The sequence below is a fragment of the Porites lutea genome, chromosome 8, assembly GCF_958299795.1.
Source record: "Porites lutea chromosome 8, jaPorLute2.1, whole genome shotgun sequence".
Taxonomy (NCBI): domain Eukaryota; kingdom Metazoa; phylum Cnidaria; class Anthozoa; order Scleractinia; family Poritidae; genus Porites; species Porites lutea.
The window spans coordinates 12,382,198-12,405,807 of NC_133208.1; the positions used below are offsets into that span (position 1 = coordinate 12,382,198).

At 39.4% G+C, this 23,610-nt stretch overlaps 1 protein-coding gene and 1 pseudogene across 1 annotated transcript; both read left to right on the forward strand.

The window, feature by feature from the left end:
* Positions 1–97: 97 nt before the first annotated feature.
* On the forward strand, positions 98–3,295 carry LOC140946443 (GFP-like fluorescent chromoprotein amFP486; annotated as a pseudogene).
* An 11,500-nt stretch (positions 3,296–14,795) lies between these two features.
* LOC140946465 (clavesin-2-like) lies at positions 14,796–22,248 on the forward strand. The gene is made up of 3 exons (XM_073395590.1): positions 14,796–15,727; positions 17,464–17,574; positions 19,862–22,248. The coding sequence occupies exons 1-3, from the start codon at positions 15,125–15,127 to the stop codon at positions 20,105–20,107; spliced, it is 960 nt and encodes a 319-aa protein (XP_073251691.1). The 5' UTR covers positions 14,796–15,124; the 3' UTR covers positions 20,108–22,248.
* Positions 22,249–23,610: the final 1,362 nt, after the last annotated feature.

The window sequence follows — 23,610 nt, forward strand, 5'->3', positions numbered from 1 at the left end:
GATGTTAAGCTTCCTAACCTTTTATAATTACAACTTCAAGCTTCACTTTGTAAGCCACACCTGCTCTTATGTGGATTCACTATTGTGCATTTTGTGAATGTAGGTTATCAAAGATGACATGACGATGACATACCACATGGAAGGATCTGTCAATGGGCATTCCTTTACAATCGAGGGTGAAGGCAGGGGGAAGCCGTACGAGTAAGTCGATCAACACACCTCCCTTCATAGTAAAAGGCAACTGAAGATCTTCACTGTTATAGGTTTAAGAGAAATAAGAGTAGTCGTCAATTTCGGGATATTTTTGTGATGAAAAGTCAAATTCTAAAATTATTTTAAATTAGCTGTGCTGAGTATAAGGCGAGAGATTCCGAAAACTCAATCATACCAAAAGAGACACTATGGCATTAGGTGCAACAGAAAGCTCTATGAATTGTGAAAGTCGTTTTACTAATCATCGTAAGTAAAAACCAGAAAAAAATGTAAGTTATTCTACATTACTCAAAACCAATAACAACTTTTCTTTGAATGGCAAATTTGACATTGATTTATCAAAACACGGTGTTATTCGCAAATGATAGGCTACGACGATCGTCAATTTTTTGCTGGCCAGGATCAAACGTCGTTTATATTATCATATTTACGCAAACTATCATCTCAACAACTCTGCCACTAAAGTGACCTGACATTATATTTCAAAAATTACTTTTTTCAATAATGATTAATTATTACTTTTCTGAAGAAGGAACAAATAAAAACTAATTAAATAAATGAACCTGTTCAACAGTATTAATGATTCTTTAGGCTAGGTAAGCGGTATAAAAAGTATATTGTGTCGTGATAGGACTTGCCATTAATCTTGAAAAAGGGCGAGATTAACATGGCAGAATCGAAATGAAACTTTATATTTAAATTATATAGCAGGCTGTCCTAAGCCCCTACATGTATTGTTATTTAGTTAAATTAGACTGATAAATAGGCAGTGTTTAGCTTAGTTCTCAAAAGGCTCTTCTCTACTTTTCTCATTTAGTTTAATCGATTTGTATTTCATTCTTGTTGTGTTTTTTTTGTAGGGGAAAACAGATCTTGACACTGCGAGTAACCAAGGGTGGACCCCTTCCATTCTCCTTTGACATATTGTCGGCTGTGTTTTGCTATGGTAACAGAGCCTTTACTGATTATCCTGCGTCCATCGTTGACTATTTCAAGCCATGATTTCCTGAAGGATACTCGTGGGAAAGAAGCCTTGAATTTGAAGATGGCGGATTTTGCATAGCCAGTGTGGATATAAGGTATAAATTTACTAATTTTACGATCAAAGACGCTTAAAATTTAGAATTAACTAATTAATTATAAGAAATATAACAATATTGATAATAATAATAATAATAATAATAATAAAAATAATACAAAAATAAATTTTGCTATTGTCTCATAAATACTTTTTACTTCGATAGCCTTGACAGTAATAAACGCAACTGCTTTATCCACAAGTCCACTTTCACTGGGATGAACTTTCCTGCTGATGGACCAGTGATGCAAAAGAGGACAACTAATTGGGAGCCGTCCGTCCAAAAAATGACTGTGAGCGAGGGGATATTGAAGGGAGACGTTACCATGTTCCTCTCGCTGAAAGATGGGAAAAATCACCGTTGCCAGTTCCATACGTTATACAAGTATGTCGTTTAAGTTTCTTTCTCGAAGTAATAATATTTTAGAACAGTTAAGATAGCACGACGTTGGCGGCGGAGAAAACGTCACTTGAAACTAAAGCGCGATCACGATCCAAACTTGCTCTGACGATATCTTTTGTTGTCACACTTGGGCTTTAGTAAAAGGCCTCAACTAAGTTAAAAGGAATGTAAAACAAACTTTGCCATGGTAAAACTCAGTAGTTGACGTTCCAGACGGTTTCTTGATTTACCTCCAATTTCAGGAATTATTGTCCTACCATTCCGTCATCTCTACTGCTTGTTTCTGGGCCTTTCCAAGACGAGCGCGCGTTTCTGGCGCTCCCCACCCTTCTCCATGATCATTAAAAAGATTGCAACTACTATGAGGTAAAATTTCGGTTTAAAAGCGCTTCGTTTTCTTAAAATAACGGCCGAACATAAAGATTGTCCAGTTTTTACCGTGTTTCTAACAATAAAAACCTCATCGCAAAATATCTCGATAATGCTCTTATAGATTTCACTTAAACTTCACAAACATCGAAGCGGCTATTGTAGGAAAAGCTTCCGTTAACGATTTTGGAAGAGCAGTTCCCAGTGCTGAGAAATACGGCTGGAAATAAAATGGGTAATGGCGTCATTTCGTTGCTATGGTAACCCTGACGTCATTTTGTAACCCTGATCAAAACAAATTATCTAATACAGCTGTGGTGGCAATTTTTCCACTGAAATCTTTGTTTACGGGGACGTAGTTTATAATCAAACTTGGGAGGTATTGTCCCTGAAGAAGCCCACTGAGCCACCTTAAAAACCAGGTTCTTAGTCGCGTGTTTTTACTGTTATGTACCTTTAACCAGTGGTAATAACCTATGACTGTGGCCATATTCGGGCTTTTTACTATGGCTAAGTAAAGTTTACTAAAGTTTGCCCATGTTCAAGCGAAAACTTGACGGGCAACTTTCAGCAAAATCAGACCGACATATACATTTATATATCTAAATGTATGATAATTGAACAAGCTTGTGCCTTGGTTTGAAATAAATCATTTCTTCGAACTTCTCTCATTTGAACTGGTTATTGCCATTCTCAGTAAGTTCTGAGGAACTTTCAGCTGAACCTTTAACTGAGTAATCGCAAACAAACAAATGAATTACAATAAGCAATAAGCTTTTATCGAGGCAGGCTGTTTATAAGGTCACCCTACATACTGTTGGTAGAATATTTTCATCACTGTGATACAAAGTTAAAAAATAGTGACTTGGGGCGCTTTTCAAAAGTCAGAACTGGCCGGCCGGGCCATAGCCGCACCAGTCATTTTGCGATCGGTCAAGAGCATTCATCCTGGGCTTTGTGTACTTCACGAGGGTGGCATTTTTTAGGTTTAAAATGGACTTGGGTTATAACACAATATATATATATTTTTTCTGAACAGAGCAAAGAAGGCTGTCATGTTGCCAACGGAAAGCCACTATGTGGAGCATCGCCTGGTGAGGACTGACCTTACTACTGGAGAAGTTCAACTGGATGAGCATGCTATTGCATGTTTAAACAAAGTGTGAGCAAGAAAAGTTTTCCTTGCACTGACTCTGATTTCACTTTAATGCAAATCAGGTCAGCAGAAAATAAAGCACGAGTAAAATAATTTACTGTGAAGTGTTATCCTTACTTAGCCATAACTGCTCACTAGAAACAACTAAGAACGCTAATATATATATTGCTTTTTTCTGGAGTCCTCTTTTTGGGGTGAAGAATGGTACCCCGAAAAATGTGCATGGATATAGGAAAATTGTGGCCCTATCCGAAATCTCGGAACTCCCTTTTGATAGATTTTTGCGCCTTGCCAGTCCCATGGCCAGTTTTCAGTTGTCGTTATTGTTGTTGTTGTTTGCTGACAGGTCTTCGAGTCACGGATTTGTCGTTTTTTCTTTCCGTCGGGTCTTCAGGAGCAGAAGTTTTCAGAGTTTATGGTTACAGCCGGTTATCGAACTGAAAGCAGTATATTGGTGGGCTTTCGCTAGCTTCCATTAGCGTCGTTTTTTTTATATATATAGCTTTATTTGTACCATTATCTAGAAATTGTCTCGGGTTCGGATTTGATAAGGGAAAGTTCATTTAATATGACAAGGGGGGGGGATGAAGATATTGAAACTCGAAGCTTGAAATTTTAGCAGCCCCCCTCGCTAGCGGTTAATTTTTTAGGAGCCCCCTCCTTGGTAGTCGAAAAAATTTCAGAGCCCCCCCCCCCCCCCCCCTTCTCCTTCAATTCCTTTGCTCCCCTGAAAAAAGATCGCTAGACTATTAAATATATTTACCGTTATTGTCTTCAATGGTTTATACTATGACAAACTTGAGATACAGTTGTGATACAATTTTCTAAAGCATTTTTGGGATGAACAAGAGTGTAATAATTACTGAGACTACATTTGTTATATCTTTAAACCACGTGATATAGCTGAGTTGCACAGGTCATTAAATTGTTGAGTTGAAAACCATCCGATCTGTATGATGATGTCATGTGTTGGTTTTGAAGTATACAAATTTTCGGAGCCCCCCCTCCTAGCGCAACAATTTTTTCAGAGCCTCCCCTTCGGGTGTCTAAAAATTTTCGGAGCCCCCCCTCAATATCTTCATCCCCCCCCCCTTGTCATATTAAATGAACTTTCCCTAAAAACGCTGAAGTCCCGGATTCGAATTTCGACAAGTCTCGAACTTACCCTTTCCTTTCCCCTCCCTCTTCTCGTTTTTTCTTTCTTTTCCTTCTGTAGTGGAATTTTCGTGCTTAGGAAACGTAACAAACTCGCTTTTGCCTGACCCGATTCCAATCAATCTTGAGCTGTAATTTCCGGGATACATGTTTTCAAGACTCCCGATAAAATTGTTTCCAATGAATTCTGCCAATCTGTTAAAGTGCTTCATTTTGTATACTTACAAATGGCGTCTTACGTCATTTGGCTTTGAGCGGACCGGCTTGTTGTGGAGAATCTGGTAGCCTGCATTTGTGAAAACGTACTGCGTCAACTGCTTTTTTTATTCTTAGCTCGAAAAAGGAGTGTGTAGACATGGATCAGTAAAACTGGAGATCTCAAACACTAAGTAGAAAAACAACAAATGATTTTTCCGCCAGGGTATTATATTATGACTCTGTTTTTGTAGGAAAGAATTAACATTCATGTCACTAAGGCGGTCTCAACTTCTTCTATGACTTTAAAAGAAAACTTGAAATATAACCATCCCCTCGAAAAAGAATTTATAGCCTCCCCGCTCCAACAGCTGCAACCTACCGCATTAGTAGGCCTTTTGTTTAGTAGTAGCGCTACTTGAGGGTGTTTTCTCTTTATGCTGTAATTTTTTAAATTATATACACTTAAGACACATTCGCTGCACGCGAGAAAAAAAAACACTGGTACATAGTGTATGTTTAAGTATGATTAATTGGAAACAACAATTCTGTCTTTGATCATAGTGCGGTGAAAAAAATCGGTCTCCCGCTGTGTGATCGTCGGAGCAAATTAATCACTGGTATTTATATAGACTTGCCTACAAGTCGAGCTCAAATTTTTTCACGAGCGCGAAGCGCCACGGGTAGATTTCTAATGTTTCCTGCGGCAAAGGCGAGAGAGAGAACGAGAGCTCGACTTGTGTCCCCTGCAAAAAATCGCATCAAGTGACGTCATTTTGGCGCGAACCATCTGTGTCCCTCTCGTATGTATCGTTGGGTGCGTGTGCAGTTCCGAGCTGCTGGAGCAGGACATGAGAAACGAAGGACTTTCAGAGAGTCTAGTATTTATATTGAAACGTGTATATTACAGACACCCAGGGTGGATAACTTCCTTAATCCTATACTGTACGTGACCCGTCCCCTCTTCTTTTGTAACTTTCTGAACGAACCAGTGCGGAAACGCTTGCTTGACAGGCTAAGGAAGTATCACAAGGTTTTTTGCAAGGTATTCTTTTAAGATGCAGCTACCTTGTGGAAACTACTATACAGTTATGAAGTTACTCTGACTGTTGTACAGAATGGCCTCTACCGAACTTCACTATTTTTTGGTGATTTTTCCCAAATGTGTAGTTTAACTTGAGAAACTCCGCCCCGCTCGTCTATTTCTCTCCTACACTGCATCCTACTGAGGAAAGGTTACAACAGTTAGATATTTGTAGGAACGGCAATCGTTTAATTTATAAACTCTCTCCTTTCAATTCTACAGCCAGCGCGTTTTTACATTCCCAAGAGAACACGTTCTAATAAGCGTATTTAACCCTTTTACTCCCAGTAGCCAAAGTAAGAATTGGACAAAATGTCCTTATCTTATTTGAAAACGGTTAAAAACAAATTGTACCAAGTGAAAGTACTGCTAAAGAGGTTTCATTTGAATGTATCCACAGACTCAAAAGTTAGAGCTACATACTAAATAAATAGTACCATGTGAAAGTACTGCTGAAGAGGTTTCATTTGAATGGTCACACCGCAGGATTTCGTTCACAGACTCAAAAGTTAGAACTAGAAACTAAATAAATAGTACCATAAGAAAATTCTGCCAAACAGGTCAGTTGATTTGAATCTTGAAAGGTCACATCATAGAATTTTATCCACAAACCAAAAGTACTGTTGACAAGGTTTTATGTGAATGGTTACACCGTAGGATTTCATCCACAGACTCAAAAGTTAAAACTTCATCTTAAAGGAACAGTATCCCGTTACTGCGCATGCACCAAACTTTGATTTTTGGACAGGATGTCGCGAAATCAAAAGATGCGAGGAGAGTAAGAGAATCTTGAAAAATCCGTTTGCATCGCGCTTGGCAGGGTTCAATACGACACTAAAACTTCTCAGGATTATAGATCAATGATATATTGTTCCTGTTAAGTTTCGATTTGGGCAAAATCTGGATTTTTTGGCGTTACTTTTATTACCGTTGGCCGGAGGACCAAAAGATTGGAAGCACTTTGAAACCGATTGAAGGCTTATTTCTTCTGCTAGCTTCCATACAAGCTCAGATAATTGTGAAAGGAATACGCAGAAATGAAACAGCAACAATAAAGACTGTAAGGAAGAAACCGTTGAGACATTGATGTGACTGAGGAGATCTTGTGGAGGGAAGCTTCGTGAAGCAGAATGTTTTGCAACGACGCGTTAGTAAACTTTTAAATGAATCTCCCTACGGCGGACAAAATCAAACAAACAGGCGCTACATGTTTTGAAAAACTAGTGACATGAAATCATAATATCATTTTTGACTAACCTTTGTGATGATTCATAGCGTTGAGATTGCATTTTTATTTATGTCTTTCAAACGTTTGAGGCTAGAACGCGAGCAAATCAGGCAGATACTACTGGACTTGGAGCGATTGACCTCTGACACGAGTTTCAAATTAGAAAATATGTTTTTAAAGCGAGCGGAACGAGATTTTCGGGTTGCGAGGCGGCCCAGCTAGCGATAAAATCGCGATGAGTCTTCGAACCGCGAGCCAAATTTTTATATAAGACGAAAGACTTCTTCGAAAGTCTAAAATATTACTTGAGAATATAAACAACAAATCTCTGTCGGCGGTGCGGTCCGGAAGGAAATCTTGTCGAGTCAATTTGACAGTTCTATTGTCTTTTGAAGAAAAAACAGATGACGCTCGCGCGTGCGCATAATCGGGACACTGTCCCTTTAAATAAATAGTACCACGTGAAAGTACCGCTGTACATCTACAGTGCCTTGGTAGAACCCCATTTCGATTACTGTAGAATTGTCTGGGCGAATTGCGGCAGAACGCTCTCAGAAAAATTACAAAATCTGCAGAATTGTGCTGCTCGCATTTTGACTTTCTTCTCCTATGATGCTGATGCTGGGTGCTTATTGCAACAACTTGGCTGGAAAGACCTGAATGCCCAGTGTCAAATACAAGTAGCTTTAATGATGTGCAAAGCTCTTAATGATCTGGCTCCTGACAACTCATCCTCTATGCTTACTGAGCGTAGTACGTCAGGCTATGTTTTAAAAGACTCCACAAATAAATTATACTAAGAACCAACTACCTAAAAAGGAGCTTTAGCTATAGAGGTGCAACTCTCTGAAAACTTAACCTCTATGTAAATCGTTTCAAACAATTGTTAAACCTTTATTTTAGAGCCTGTTTACATGGAGTGGGGGACCCCGGTCTAGTGGGGTAGGTTTCTTTTGTTTTGTGTCCCCCAGAGCGTGAAAACAAAAGAAACCAACCCCACTAGACCGGAGTCCCCCACTCCATGTAAACAGGCCCTTAGTTGGATACACGACATTCATGAAATACAGCTAGGTGTAGTTTAGTGTAATTATGAGTAGTATTTTTACTGAAGAGACTTGTTAGATACCTTTTTATTGAAATTATTATGTAGTTGTATTTTATATCGTACCAGCCTGATGAGTTTTCAACCAAAAATGGTGTAAATTGAAATTCAGTTGGCATTTGCATTTTGGCAAAACTAACAAGCCGTAGTTCATACTACAGTACATACTGAAAAGTCAAGACTTTTGAAAATTTTAAAGGGACTTCCCTCCTCCAATTATGAATTACACTCTTTCTTTTTTATAGAATATATTTTATAAGAATGTAGAGGCTGAAATTTGCGAAATTTTAAAAACATTTTAAAAATAAACCTAAGGCTGAAATTGTGAAACGAATATAATTTCGTGCGTTGAAAATCTGTAAATACAATAAAATGATATGTTTTGACTTAACTGTATAAAATTATTCCTTTCTCTAAACGGCAAAACTAGCCAACAAACAAAACACTCTTCACTAGCGATAGCCAAATTCTCAATGATGAGGGGTCCATGTAATGTATTTGTGCAGTACAAAATATGTACAGTGTAAAAGACATGAACTAAACCGCAAATATTTCATGATAAATTCTTTCTTTTTTCAAAAACAAAACTAGAAGACAAGTAGAGAAAAGAAGAAGAATATTACAAGGATATTTTCAGCCTAATATCGGCAGAAAAATAGGAATATTCAGCCTGGGCCTCAAAAATAATATTCCCATAAAAAAGAAAGAGTGTAGAAGTACTATCCGGGTTGTGCACGGGTATCGCAGAGGTCAATTGTTTTGATCCCGTTGAGCCTGAATACTTCCAGGCTTTCTTTAACAAAAGGAAAAATGTACCTCTACAGCCTAACAAAATTCCAAACTCCACATTCTTTGTTCTTGACGTTTGATTTAACGCTTAGAAGGCATATTTTGGTGGAAAAGAAGCTGTAATTTTGTCCGTCAGGACTCAAGCCCATATCAGGGCTCCTGTTTCTATATATAACCATTAAAAACAGCAACTATTAGCACGAGTTGGTCATTACAAGCGGATTGCTATAACATAAATATAGATAAACCCTTCAGCTCGATTTCCAAGCAGCCGAATAAGACGAGTAAGTCTTATGACACTGCCACTAATGACTCCAGTTGACGATCGCATGAATATATCACTATAAGAGGCGATAATGCTATCACCTCATCACAAGATAAAATCCGGTTAAATTCTGCTAATCGCATCGCACGTGCTGGGCTTTATTTATGTGTAACCAGTAAGGTACAGAATAACCGTTAATCACTTAAAGCTTACTCTTTTAGCTAAGTTGTTTTATACGTGTGTCACGTGGAGTGTAAATTAAATATGCAGAAAAGAGAAATGCGGGGAATTGATCATGATTGTTATTGCATATCAAAAACTCACTCGCACTTCTTTGGAATTTTTCTCACATACGAAAACAGACGGAAGTTGATCTTCTCAGGCAAAAAGAGGAAATGAAATCCAGGTAAGTCTGCACTCACTGCTCACACACTGCTCAAGCTTATGCAGATATGTACCCACTCATGCAAAAATACAAGGCTTCAGGTTTCCTTTCCCTACTACTTTGAACTGGCTCCTTTTAAAGCTGTCAACTCTAGCTATTGGCAAGAGAGAATGAGCTCATTTTCTCTTGCTATTAGCGAACAATGCATCTTGCCATTTTTCTATAGAAGACTAGTTAGACTTTGTTTATCGCTTTAGTACTTGAACTGCGATCAGGTATATTTCCATGGAGCGCGAAAGTTGGGGGAAGAAGCGAAGACCTTATCACAGGTTAAATTTTACGAAATTTACTTCATGCCCGTCAACACTACGCCCGAAAAAGTTTTAAAACGAAATTTTTTTTTACGGTTAGAAATTCAATGAATAATACATGAATTGTTCACCCAAAACAGATCAACTATAATAAGCGTTAACTCACATTTCAACATTAAAATAAAATTCTTTTGGTGTACTGGTGAATATTCGGCAGCAATTTTTGTGTCAAATAGTTGAATGTAAACCTCATATGCATCCATAACTAGTCAGAAGACGGATTGTACGACCAGTGAGTGTGCGCTGGACAAAAAACTGCTGCATTATTTTCGCGAATCGTATCACTGGATGTATCTCGCTTATGTACGGTAGAAAATGGGACAGTTGTCGGCATAGTTTAACGTTAGCACGCCAGAAGATATCACGAAAAAGGAACTTCTTCGTGTAGGGGAGAATAACTAGGACGAAGCCTAAGTACTAATTTCTGATTCTATTGCGGTCATACCAGCTCAATAATGCATACCGGTTAAGAGATCTCCCAACTAAATAGTGTAAACAGGAGCTCATGCACAGTAATGTAAACAGGATATACAATAAAGAATAAAAAACAGCCAGTTCCTTAGCATAGGCACTTCTAACCAGAAGCAAATTAATCGTTCCTACATACATTCTATGTGGTCCTAGACTGTTCACAGTCCCCATATTTTCCCGTAAGATCGTCGAGATCGATCACTTTGCGTTATGGCTGTTATGGGCTGCCATCTTGGATGAGTGTCAAAACTATTTAGGGGGCGGGGACGCTTCCTCCTAAACCGCCCCCCGCCCCCTAAGTAATTTTGACACTCATCCAAGATGGCAGCCCCGAAACGCAAAGCGCTCGATCTCGACGATCTTACGGGAAAACAGGGGAACGGTGAACAATCTAATGAGGTCCACGTCCTAACAAGTGTTTTTTTTGTTCACATTTATAATTCTTCAATAATTTTCAATTTTTAAACAATTTGCCTGAAGATTTTGCTATTTTAGGATTAATACTAGCGTATCTAAGAGATAGTAATGCTGCGGCACATTCTGTGGATACTGGCATTAGTTAGGCAGTGAGACTTAAAAGAATCGAAAATGACACTGAATGTCCTATTTCGTGTTGGAAAGTACTAGAATAATTACTATCAGTCTATAGAAAGAACTCGTGGGAACGTTGTTTAGAAAATGATCAAGTAGTTAGACTAGTTACAACTCTGGTTTTCCCACAGTAAATTGTAGGAAATAATAGAAATTCAGATTGTTTATCCATATATTTAATATATGGTGCACGATATTTTCTCTGGAAACACAATACTTTTCTTGCTGTTTGTTGTACTTTATTAAGTAACAGTTATTTAGCTATATATTTATAGAAAACAACAACACAAAAAACGGAAAAAAAAAAGAAAGAAGGAATAAGGAATTCGGTGGGACTCGAACCCTGCACCTTCGGCTCGACGCGACTACACCTAACCACTGCACCACAGAGGCTGATTACGTAATCTTCAGGAAAAGTCTTTTATTTTATTCCTTTTTCCATGAAACTTCCGCCGGCAAGATGATCGCCAGCCGCATTAACCGAGCTATTAACAGTGAAAAAACAATGTAAACGCATATTCCATGGCAATGAATGAAAGAAAAAACATAATTATGCTTTTCAAAACGCCGATACACTTCCTCGTCTGCAAAGTAGGACACAAAACATATGTTTTGTTATCTCGATTTCCGCTGTTATTTTGAAGCGAATGGTCAAAATCACATCCACTTTCGGCTCAAACAGTTTCTTAAGAATAGCACTGCATGACATTTTCTCACTTTCACATCACCTTCTAGCAAGCTGGAATTTGTATATCCCCCCGTGTTGCGGAGTCGAAGAGCAAATGCTCATCTTCTCGTCAGGTTTAACACCTGGACGAGTCAAAGGCTCTTGAATTGAAATCCAATCCCCTAAGTCTGAGCAGCGAACGATGCACTCTCTCACCCACCGAACTTCCCCGTGTTTTTATTTGAGTTGTTTGTGGCGCAATGCACTCTGGTTAAATGCAATGCATTGTGGTAAAAAGTGTGGTTAAATGCAATGCATTGTGGTAAAAAGTGATGAATTCGAGAATTCGTCGTCCCTTATATATTTCCTTTAAATCCTGATTATGTTGCTGCTCGCTCCCTTCGGTCGCTCCGCAGCAATTAGAACTGTCAACACCCTAGATGACAGCAGTTTATCATTTTGAGACGCAATTATTTAAGTAATGGTCCGTGTAAGAACTAGGAAAAAGAACAATAGGCCAGTGCAATAGCGGCAGTTATTTTTTAGGTGCTAGTTTCTCTAATCAAATTAAATTTGAATGCTCTAATTGGTCAATAGGGCGAAAAGCGCGAAATTTGAATTTTAGAAATGAATTAAGATAGCAAAAGAGTCATTCAAACAACTTTTTATTTTGTCTACTGCTCTGATATGTCGAAAACTATAACATATCTAAAATTTAGAGCATTTCTATGCGCCAAACCCGAGCAAAGTTAAACTGATATAAAATTACATGAAAATGGCACAGGAATACATCAATCGGTGACCTTCTGAAGGGACAGCTACTTCGGCTCTCACAAAGGAAATGTCAAAACTGTGATCGGAAACAGCAGTAATCCAAGCTCACATGGCGATAGCCTGTTCCAGGCTCCGAGATGGTGGTGGAAAGTCGTTCAGTAATAAGAAATGCGAAAAACGCGCGGGGGCTGGGGAGAGACAGGGCGCCCCCTTTCCCAAGTCGTGCGCGTCTTATTTTCGCTTTGCTCGTTTTAATACGTTCCCACTATACTATCTGAGAGCCTGGCACAGGCTAACATGGCGAACGCGCCAAAGCCGCGCGTTCTTATTTTGCCACCATAGAGAACAACAACTTCATAAAATCATGTCGGAGGGTTATCCTAATGGCCTGCATTTGAATAAAAAGACGATCGTCCATACAGAAAAAAAATTCATGGATGTTTCAGAAGAAGCTCTCTTCGCAGTGTTACATGGCAGATATATTTTTAGACTAGATATCTCCGCAAAACCTGCTTTCATTCTTAGAAAAAGTAAAGGGAACAGTTACAGTCAAACTTGCATGATCTTTCGTATCAGGTAACACTCAAAACTAGTGAGAGCTACATTTGTATTATATATGATAACTAAGCGCCTGCCGTCTTACAACTGTTGCGAAATTACCATTACAAATTTCAATTCGTTCGTCTTAAGTTGCACTTAGCTCGACGAACAGCCTAGATTGAAAACAAATGGAATTATAGAAGAGTACAGATACACAAAATTCTTAAGTTTCGAAAAGGACAAAATAACTACACAGTCACATCATGCGGTGATGCGAAAATTTATTGGGTTCAGCTTACCTCAAGCTCAAATCAGGCGGCTTCACATCGCTTTAAGACATTTAATTTATTTCTGTATAAAGAACAAATCTATCGCTTTTACTCTTTGTGCCCAGCTATTCTCCACAATTACTCTGAATCATCACTGAATCAAAGCGATCTCCTCCTGCCAACATAAACAACTGCTTCGGTCCTACTTGTCCACATGGCCACTCGACGACATGTTGAGGACAGATGCAAACGCTGCTTCAGTAGGAATTTCACGATCACTCCGATGATAAAATACATTGAATAAAAGCAATAAACAATCGATAAAGGGAAATATGTAGATTTCAGCGATGAAATTGACGACATTTCTTTGGGTAAAAGACAAATTTCCTCACATCTCAAATATCGCATCCAAGATTGGCTCACAACAAGTTCACGCGCGTGTTGCACGTTTTCCGCTCTAACGTTTGATTGGCGCACAGAACAATGCTTAAACTTGGCCGTGAGGTAAAAAACAGGAGAATGGGGAAAATAAAGCTAAAAAAAGTTGTTTTTGTCACGTTTTTCCTTGTTTTTTCGTCGATCTTTGGATTTCAGCCAATCAGAACCCACCATTTAATTGAAATTAAAAATTAAAAGTTAACACCTTTTAATCGATTTTGCGTTCTGCCTGCCTAGTTCTTACGCGGACCATTACTTAAAATTGAAAGTGATCCAGTTTTACATTGCTATTTTTACATACATCTTCTCAGGGGCACCCAACGTCAATCTTTGGAAAATATCTGTTCGGAAGACGATTTGAGATATCTAGAATTTTCGGAACATTTGTTGCAAAATTTCTTACTTGCCTGCCTCTCCCAGGATTTTCGAACATCCAAAAAATGGTATAATTGCCGGATTTCTACCCTAAAAAGGTCAGCTAGAACTTTCGGGAGCCTTTTATTTGGCTGAAATTTTTGAAAACTGAAGGTAAGTTTTGATCCCTATAATTTTCGGATTACTAGCCTTAATTTTCAGCTAGGAAATCCGAACAGATGAAAAATTTTTAGGGGATAAAAATATGCCTATATCTACCATTAAAATACTAAAATACGTTCAACAATGCTATATTTAAGTGGTTTTGAACTATATTCTCGTTGGGTGCGGCCCCTGATCTTCTTTTAACTACCTAGGAGCATAGGTTTCTCTTCCGTACCTTTTAGCGTTTATGAAGTCGTTAGCGTCGTATGTCATGATGAGAAGCGTAGTTGGTTAATGTTTACGCCCCGTTTCTCTTGAGGGCCGCGGTAAAAACTAACTACGCAACGGACAGCGACGCGAACGACTTCGTAAATGTGTGCAAAGAAACCTCTGCTCGGAGGCTACTTTTTAACTGACCGATCTTACATTGTTTAAAACGTCATCTTTATTACTAATCCTAAAAAGTAATTTAAAAAACATTGGAATAAGTACCTTCTACAGACTACAACTGACATGTCCGCTAAAGCCCGCATAGCGGACAGAAAGCGCGCATTGATTGCGTGGTTGTAACCCTGGGTACCGTGTGTATAAGAAAGCGCGCTCTCCTGCCACCTTCTAAATGCATCGAAGGGCGTTTATTATGAAACTGATGAGTAGTCAAGCGAGAAGTCATTATGTTAATAGAAATGAAATTACTACTTTACATTTCGTACATATTAAACACCAACTCCTCCATAGACTCAAACGACAATTGCGTGACCCAGAAGTTTTTGCAAAGTGTTTTCGTATCTTAGCAGCCGGAGTTCAATGGTAAAAACGTCGCTACTTTGAAAAAAAGCGGATGCGCATGTGATCTGATTGGTGTCAAACTTAAACTTTGCGTGGTCATGATTACAAAACTTTTTGAACTTACTTATAAGCATGCATAGAATGACTAATTTCAATAAGCGCAGTATTTAAGCGAATTTGTTAGTTACAGGAAGGGAGATTACAGCTAACAACATTGAACACTGTTTTAGTTCAGGAAGTCAACTTTATTTTGTCATCAGATCAGCAAGGCTCATGAATCAAAGCCCTGGCAGCGATTCTGAAGACTTAACCTCGTCAACAGAGGACATAATTTACGAACAGAACTTACCGGAACAAGATGACGATGAGGAGCCGGCACAAAGTCAACACAAGGAGAAAATCAAAGCGCTCAGGTCGAAGATTAAAGAAGACAGAAATAACAATTTTGTACACCTAGAACGCAACGACGACGCATTCCTTCTCCTCTTTCTCCGAGCTCGCTATTTCAGAGTGCCGGCATCTTATCAACTTCTGTGCAATTATAAGGAATTCCGTGCCAAGAATGCCTCCGTTTTTCAAAACCTCACCGCCTGGAGATTACATCATGTTATTGAGGACGGTTTTCCTTGTGTCTTACCGTACAATAATCAGAACGGAGCTAAAATGATGGTTATATTTGCTGGCGGGTGGGACACCGAAACTTATGGCTCGGTAGATATTTTGAAAGCTTTTATTCTAAGCATGGAACGCTTGATAGAGGACAAAGACGTTCAAAGAAATGGAATAATAATTATTGCCGATTTTTCGGGATGGACGACCACTCACACATCCCAATTGTCTGTTTCTTTCATTCGTCAAGTTTGCTGTATGCTTCAGGTAAGGGAGCTCCGCATAAGATCCTCTATAATCGGTTTCTTTATGATGTTTCTCCTTGTATAAGTTTAGTAGTAGAACGATCGAGAAGAAACGGAAAAAGAATAATCAATCACGTTTACCGAATATTTCTGCTTTGATGGGCATCTTAATTACTATTGTTTCTGTGAAAGGATAGCATATATATAAATGTCAAAAATTGTGAAAGGATTATGTTATCCCGATTTTTGTAATTTAGTTACAATTTCATTGTTGACGAACCTCTGTAAATACTTCAATGCTGCTAAATGTTCTTAAATTGTTTAAATTAAGCGTTAATTTGTCCAGCAACTGCAGCCTTAGGGACTCTGAAGGTAGTTCTGACTCGATGACTCTGCAATGTACGGAACGAACCGGGTCTGAAACTTAGTAGGGCGCGGCCTACACTTGCAGTGTGATCTGTGTTTAAAAAAAGCCCATTGACTCCAAATTAAAGAAACAAAGAAGATGTTTTTAAACAGGGTGTTATATTTGGGCCACAAAAATGTTCTCTTGTCTTCACAGGTAGCCCCAGCTCGAAATCTAAGCATCGGCGAACATCGACATTGTTGCATAACATTCGAAATATAAGGATTTATAAGGGAAAAAACCCATCGTTTCCGTAACCTACGAAAATGAAAGGATTTCAATAAAAAACAGCTTACCTTACATAAAATGTGTGTTACATGTCTCCTGTGTGGTCCATGGGCCGATTTATGGCCGTTTTATCAGGGTTGTACTGTAAACGGTTTTCTTTCTGTATAAAGGTTTAAAGGTTTAGAGAGAAAACCGCTGTTTACAGTACAACCCATAAAACGGCCATAAATCGGCCCACACACAGGAGAGACAGTAACACACATTTTATGTAAGGTAAGCTGTTTTTTATTGAAATCCTTTCATTTTTGTCTGTTACTGAAACGATAGGTTTTTTTTCCCATACAAATCCTTATATTTCGAATGTTACGCAACAATGTCGATGTTCGCCAATGCTCATATTTCTAGCTTGGGCTACCTGTGTTGTCTTAAACAGGGTAGCGAGATTTTCAAAAAAGTCATGGTTTGGGGGTACCAAACTTCCCTTCAATCCCGCCTCCTCCACCCCCCTCCGGGTTCGCAGTAAGAGCCCTGACCTTGCAGCAGTCACTATAGTTACCCGTTTCTTACGTAACTATCCATTGCCCTATTCATACCAAAATAATAAAACAGAAAAAATAAAAGCACAAGTTAAACCTTATTCATTCGATCAGCGGCAATTTTTCTTTTTTGGATTTCATCTTGTAAAAGGAGTTCGCGGCGGTTGTATCGCACTTTAAAAATGCTTGCTCGTTTGAGTTTTTCTATGGAGGGATTTTCCATATCAATTCTTGTCATTTGCTGGCTAATTTAAAGCCAAACATACAATGCTAAGAAGCGTCCACAGATAAGCAAAAAGCCAATCTCTCAAGGACGTCTCGCATCGGGAGTCTGGGTGGGATATGAGCCGAGAGCCCTGAAGCTTGGAGGGTTGGGTATCCTGTTTAACTTGACAAAATCTGTAGATTTTGATGATTCGGAAGGGAAGCGAGAGGAATTTTGTTCAGGTCTGGGCTGGCGTTCTATTAATAAGGGAATTTTTGTCCCTGGTGTTATTTGCTGGTGCTGACGTCGTTCTCTTAGCTTTTCGCTAGGACATTGAACCACATGTCTATTAAGTAAATAATTTTCTGTCCTTAATTTTGTAGGATCACTACCCAGCAAGGTTTCTTGGTTTCCATTTTGTGAACGAGCCCTGGTATGTGAGAGCTGTTCTGACTTTACTGAAACCATTTATTGAAACAAAGATCTGGAAACGGGTGAGTAACAACTCTATGGCGATACGCGCTAGGAACAAATCCTTTTCATTAAAGTAATCTTTTCTCAAAGGGCTAAGCCTGCGAATAGGTGTGTTCGAAGCATATGACTGACTGGCAATAACTCTCACTAGGATACCTAGAACAAAAAGATTTTTAAATAAATATTGGGGTCTTCTTGTGCCTTAACGTTTATTTATCTTCACTTGTCACGTGAACAAAAATTGAAAATGAAGGACATTGGCGAATTGGCGGCGAATTTACTTTGTTTGGTTAAATAAATTGGCATTTCTGATAGAGGATAAACATACCCAACTTTCTACGTTTGGAATGAATGTACGCGTAGTGCAAATTTAAAGTTTTGAATAATTCAAGGTTAGATTTGGGCATTTAAAATGATGTTTTCCCTCATAATGTTTTTATTGAAGTGCAATGGACAGTCATTCCAAAGGTAAAGTGTTAGAAATTAATATTTAATATGAATCAGAAAATTGTTATTGCTTGATTTCTTTTCTTAAACCCGTCACTTATTTGTCAATTGTTTAAGATTTTTTTTTTGATCAATCGTCACGTGATAAATCAGGTCACTTATTAACACGATATTTATACTTTAAAATGTTAGGGGCGACGAGTTTTTCATCCCAAATTTTTATCGAAATTTTGCAGTTAGTACGCAGCTCTTGAAAACCTCTTTGGATGGAGTCATTGTGATATTTCTTTGTCTATTGTTTTCACTGTGAGGCCTTGTAAAAATAATTTTTGAACCGCATCGAACAGCTAAGGGACTTTGACTATGCCAAGCTAAGGGATAAAGAGAATGGTTTTTTTTTTTGCTGGAACGGGAAAAAAGAATTTTGCTGTCAACGTGTGTTTCAAACTCTCTGAGGGTCATACAGGGGTATTCCCGTGATGCGTGACTAGCTGATTTTTATTTTCCGTCAAACGTGAATTTAATAAATTATTCTTCGTGATCCGTGATCTGAAGGTTTTGGGTGACCCGTGAAGAACTTGAATTATAAACCTATGTTCTTGATTTCACCACTCTATTTGGCGTGATTTTGAGATGCACTTTCGAAACCATATTCTATTAAATTGAGGAGCTGTCCACACTCGTACCCCGGAATCAGTGCCTTGGCAAAGGAACATAATAGCCTTGTGTTCACACCTTGAGTATCCTATATGTGACTGTGTACATAGTTACTCCATTTCGGCCTGTCAGACGTCATTTTGAAACTTGAGCTTAGCAGCGAGTACTAAGCAGTGGGCTGCCCCAGAACTAACGGTGTGTACACAGGGACGCGGTGTCCTGTTTTGTGCCCGAGTACAAGGACTCGACATTGTATCCGGGCATCGACACTGTGCCAAAATTCTAGCTCGGGTCCATTAAAAACGGTGTGTTCACATTAGTGCATAGCGACTACCGTTACTCGGCCACTGTGCCCGGGTACCAACTGTGAACGCTACCTATGTTTTAGACCAAAAGATGTTCCGAGGACAGTGGACGATAATGAACAATTGCCTCTAGATAGTCGCAAAGTTGTTGAAAAACCGATGCATTAATGCCATTACACCTGCAATACACCGGCACAGTTTTTGCAGGATAGCCGGCTGGCCATGAACTGTCGTTTCGCACACTTATAGTAAACTTACGCAACAGAACGGAAGAAAAACGACGACGGAGAAACGTTTACGCGTTACGAACGTGACAGGACTATTACGTGCGTGTTTTGTCGTGATCTTTACTTGATGTTACTGTGTTCTGGTATTTTACAAAAAGGTCTTGAGTTTGTCCCATAAGGTTTGCCGTCTTCTTTCCTCTGCCGTCCTAGTGGACGAGCGAAAAAAGCGACTAGCGCCTGGGCGTCCTGAAAAAACCGTTTCTCGTGTCAAAATGTCAAAAGGTGCGGTGTAGTAGAGTTTCACTCGCTTGACATGTGTGTTAGACTCTGCGCGCGCGAAGCCAAATGATTGACATAAGTGTTAAAGTAAACTCACACAATTGACCAATCATAGGGTATACCAGGAGCTGGTATACCAAAATGAGCTACTGAAAACAATGCTTACAGGGTCTACCACTCCGTCTCTCCCCAGCCCCCTCGCAGTTTTCGCGCAACTTTTCTCGATCCACTTTCCCCACTATCTTGGAGCCAGCCGGAACAGACTACTGCCGTCCTATTGCGTAAGATCTATTATGAGATAAGACTTTACTCTGTCAGTCAATCTTCTGCCAAAAGTGGAAAATTCTTCACGCGCTATCTTTTCTTTACTTTTTGCCTTTTTCAAATTTCAGATTCACGTGCATGGAAACAACATGGCAAGTCTTCACGATCATTGTGATCAAGAAAAGCTGCCAGCGGAATTCGGGGGAAATAAACCGTCGGTGAACCGTGAATACTGGGCACGAGTGCTCCTTGATTCTGAGAGGTCAAGCAGAGATCACGTGTATGGCGAGAATCCATTTAAGTGCTTACTCGATTCAAATCAATCTGAATATGACTGGGGAACTGAAGAGATCCCTCATGTCATTACAACGTGATCATCCAAGAATAAGGCCGGCAATTGGCAAATTCTCATAGCTGTAAATCTTTTAGGGAAAGTTGTCGAGTTGTCACAGTAATTTCTCGTAACGCTTTCATTCCCGAGAGCGCTCCGATTGAGAACTCACGAAAAGGCCCAAGTTTAAAATACTGCAAAACCAATGGCATTATGTGAAGGTTCTACTAAAACGTTAGAACTACTTTTACTAAATAAGTAGTATAATGTAGTAGCATATAAAATATTACTGACGATACAAATGTATGTCACTTAAATGGTTGTACATTTGGAGAAAAGCTATTTTTAATTCCTCATGGTTTTAGCTGAGCAAGCGTTTTCAGCGTTTATACCCTTAAATAGATTTGAGCGTTCAACAGCGATACAGTTATGGCCAAACAAAGCAGGAGGAGTTGTCAACTGCACAGCAAAAAAGCAATGTTTATAATCGCTTGCAATATTCTAGAGTTTTACTTAGAAAAGGGCGCATAAGCGATTACCAAGTTGCGCAAACACTGTTTCAAAGCGAGGCTAAGAGCGAAGAAATTGTTATGAAAATGCTTTGATATTCTCGTGCAAAGAAAACTCATTTTCACAAGAAAGTTTTTGCACTTAGCCTCATTTTGAAAGTGAGAGATTTTGAAACTCGGAAATAGCGTATTTGTTGTTTCATCTATGTATCTACCTGTTCTAATATCCGTCTCTTTTATAAGGCTTTTTCCCTTCTTTTAATGCTGCACAAACATAACTGAGAAAGAGAGGGACTGGGGAAGAGGGGGTGACGTCGGACTATCCTTTCTCCTAGTCCCCGAAGTAAACTTGACTTAGGCAAGTCACCTGTCTCCCAGAATCTGGGAGAATACAAACAGACGATTCTGGGGGAGGGGCAGATTTGTATGAAATTTGTCTTTACTGAGGTCAAGGGAGAATGGAAAGTGTGGCCATCAAAAGTTGGGTAAATCTGTTCTTCTCCCACGAGGTGACGGATAGAGATATTTAGAACTAAGTTTGCTTCGGAAATTTGAGGAAAATTTGGGTTTGGGTTTTGAGTCCGAAGTGTTTCATTTGAGAGAAGAAACCGGTCGGAATGAAAAGGTCTATCCTCTGGGGAAATGAACTGTACCATCTGAGACTTTAGCCGACATTTTCAGTACAGGCTCTAGGCGACAAAACAATAAACTATTGTAGGTGTATACACTAAAAGAAATCAAAGGGTGTCTATAGCCAACTCGTGGATTAATTATTTTAGAAATGAAAGCTGATAATGAACTTGTAATTAGTCTACCGGCATAATTTAAGTCTATCAAAATATGAAAATATCTTTAAAAAAAACACAAAAACAAAGCAAAATAAAACGAAAACAAACCAAAAACAAAACGACCAAAAAATAAGAATGATAAAAAGACTCCTCCGACGGGAGTCCAACCCCAGACCATTAACGAGTGAAGTCAACACGTTATCTATTGCGCCACGACAACTAAGGTTAAACAGACACAGACGTTAAATTAATTATCTTTAACATTTTTGCAAACCAAATTCTGCCGGTAGACGCTGTTTGAAGCTGGTAGAGCTTTATTTATGAAGAATTGCAAGGTATATTCGAGGAAAATAAGCAGGGTTTTGAGGGTAAAAGCCGTACTTTAACTCATTTCGTCGCATTTGAAGAACATATGGCCAACACTGCGATATTAATTGTCTCATAAAACCGTAGCGAAGTCTCTTGCTGACGGCGTTGTACAGCTTGCAAACATTTCTGTTTTTATTCCACAAAGAAACTGATTTCATTTCAGAATGATGTAGTTTCCTGAAAAACTATACGATTGGGAATCTTGTCGTGAGATAAGTTTTAAAATCGTGAGACTCACGGCAGAATCGTGAGCTTAGACCAGCTTGGGGAGTCCAAGGCCATTTACAGAACTCATCGTTAAACTTCTGTCTCAGAGCACAGGCAGCCCAAGCTCACGTCACGTGAAAGGATTAGATTAATTATTAGCGGTGTGCGAGCCGGGACGTGACTGTTCAACGAAAGCGGTATTGGGTTACATGGCGGCCGTGAATTTATAAAGGATTTGTATGGGAATCCACGTTATAGATTTAGGAAGATAAATACTCGTAGAAATTCTCAATAAAAAACGTCTTACCTTATTTACATGGTGTGTTCTTGCTTGCTGTGTGGTTATTTTCCCGATCCGGTGCGATTTTAGCGATTTTTTTCATTTCTGAGTTTCCACTACTAAAGAGAGAGCAAGGCCGAACACTTCCAATCTGGACAGCCCGCCGAACGAAGCCAAAAATTCCAGGTTAAAATATCCCCACGGCCAAAATTCCACCGCAGAATCCAACTACAAAGGTTAAACTTTCATTTCAACTTTCTAGCCACGCAATCGCATCCCTGCGAGCGACGCCAGGCGGCAGTTTGTTTCCCCGATGAAACAGTAAAACGTTGGGCCAGAACCGCGTACAAATCCACCACGACACAACGACCGTTGAAATCGGCTTGGTAACCTCGTCACGTTGACAAACAGAGACTCACGGGGTACACTAACGCAAATTGTCAACATGAATTTCTGTTCTGAATTTGCGTTAGTGTACCCCGTGAGTCTTTGTTTGTCAACGTGACGAGGTTACCAAGCCGATTTCAACGGTCGTTGTGTCGTGGTGGATTTGTACGCGGTTCTGGCCCAACGTTTTACTGTTTCATCGGGGAAACAAACTGCCGCCTGGCGTCGCTCGCAGGGATGCGATTGCGTGGCTAGAAAGTTGAAATGAAAGTTTAACCTTTGTAGTTGGATTCTGCGGTGGAATTTTGGCCGTGGGGATATTTTAACCTGGAATTTTTGGCTTCGTTCGGCGGGCTGTCCAGATTGGAAGTGTTCGGCCTTGCTCTCTCTTTAGTAGTGGAAACTCAGAAATGAAAAAAATCGCTAAAATCGCACCGGATCGGGAAAATAACCACACAGCAAGCAAGAACACACCATGTAAATAAGGTAAGACGTTTTTTATTGAGAATTTCTACGAGTATTTATCTTCCTAAATCTATAACGTGGATTCCCATACAAATCCTTTATAAATTCACGGCCGCCATGTAACCCAATACCGCTTTCGTTGAACAGTCACGTCCCGGCTCGCACACCGCTAATAATTAATCTAATCCTTTCACGTGACGTGAGCTTGGGCTGCCTGTGCTCAGAGTGGGCCATAATCCGTATTTGAAACAGCAAGTCCATATTAAGACACTTATCGTCCTTTTAAAGGTACAAAATCATAACATCACAAGCACTGGGCACAACGCACGCTCAGCACTTCATGATCGCGGAACGGGAACGATCGATCTACGACAGTTGTCGTATGGACGTCGGGCCTTCTCGTGCGAGCTAACTAATTACGAAACTAGTTCCTTACGCTACGCGTAATCCAGGAGTTAAAAAGGAGGTTTGTTATTTTAAAGAATTACTTTATTGAACATTATAAAATAACTGAGATAGTACGCGCGTTCTGATTGGTTGA

What these genes read in the sequence shown, in the direction of transcription:
- LOC140946465 (XM_073395590.1), top strand. Translation starts at nt 15,125, where the DNA reads ATGAATCAAAGCCCTGGCAGCGATTCTGAAGACTTAACCTCGTCAACA. An exon ending in AAGTTTGCTGTATGCTTCAG is followed by an intron (nt 15,728 to 17,463) that starts GTAAGGGAGCTC and finishes TTAATTTTGTAG; the next exon opens with GATCACTACCCAGCAAGGTT. An exon ending in AAACAAAGATCTGGAAACGG is followed by an intron (nt 17,575 to 19,861) that starts GTGAGTAACAAC and finishes TTCAAATTTCAG; the next exon opens with ATTCACGTGCATGGAAACAA.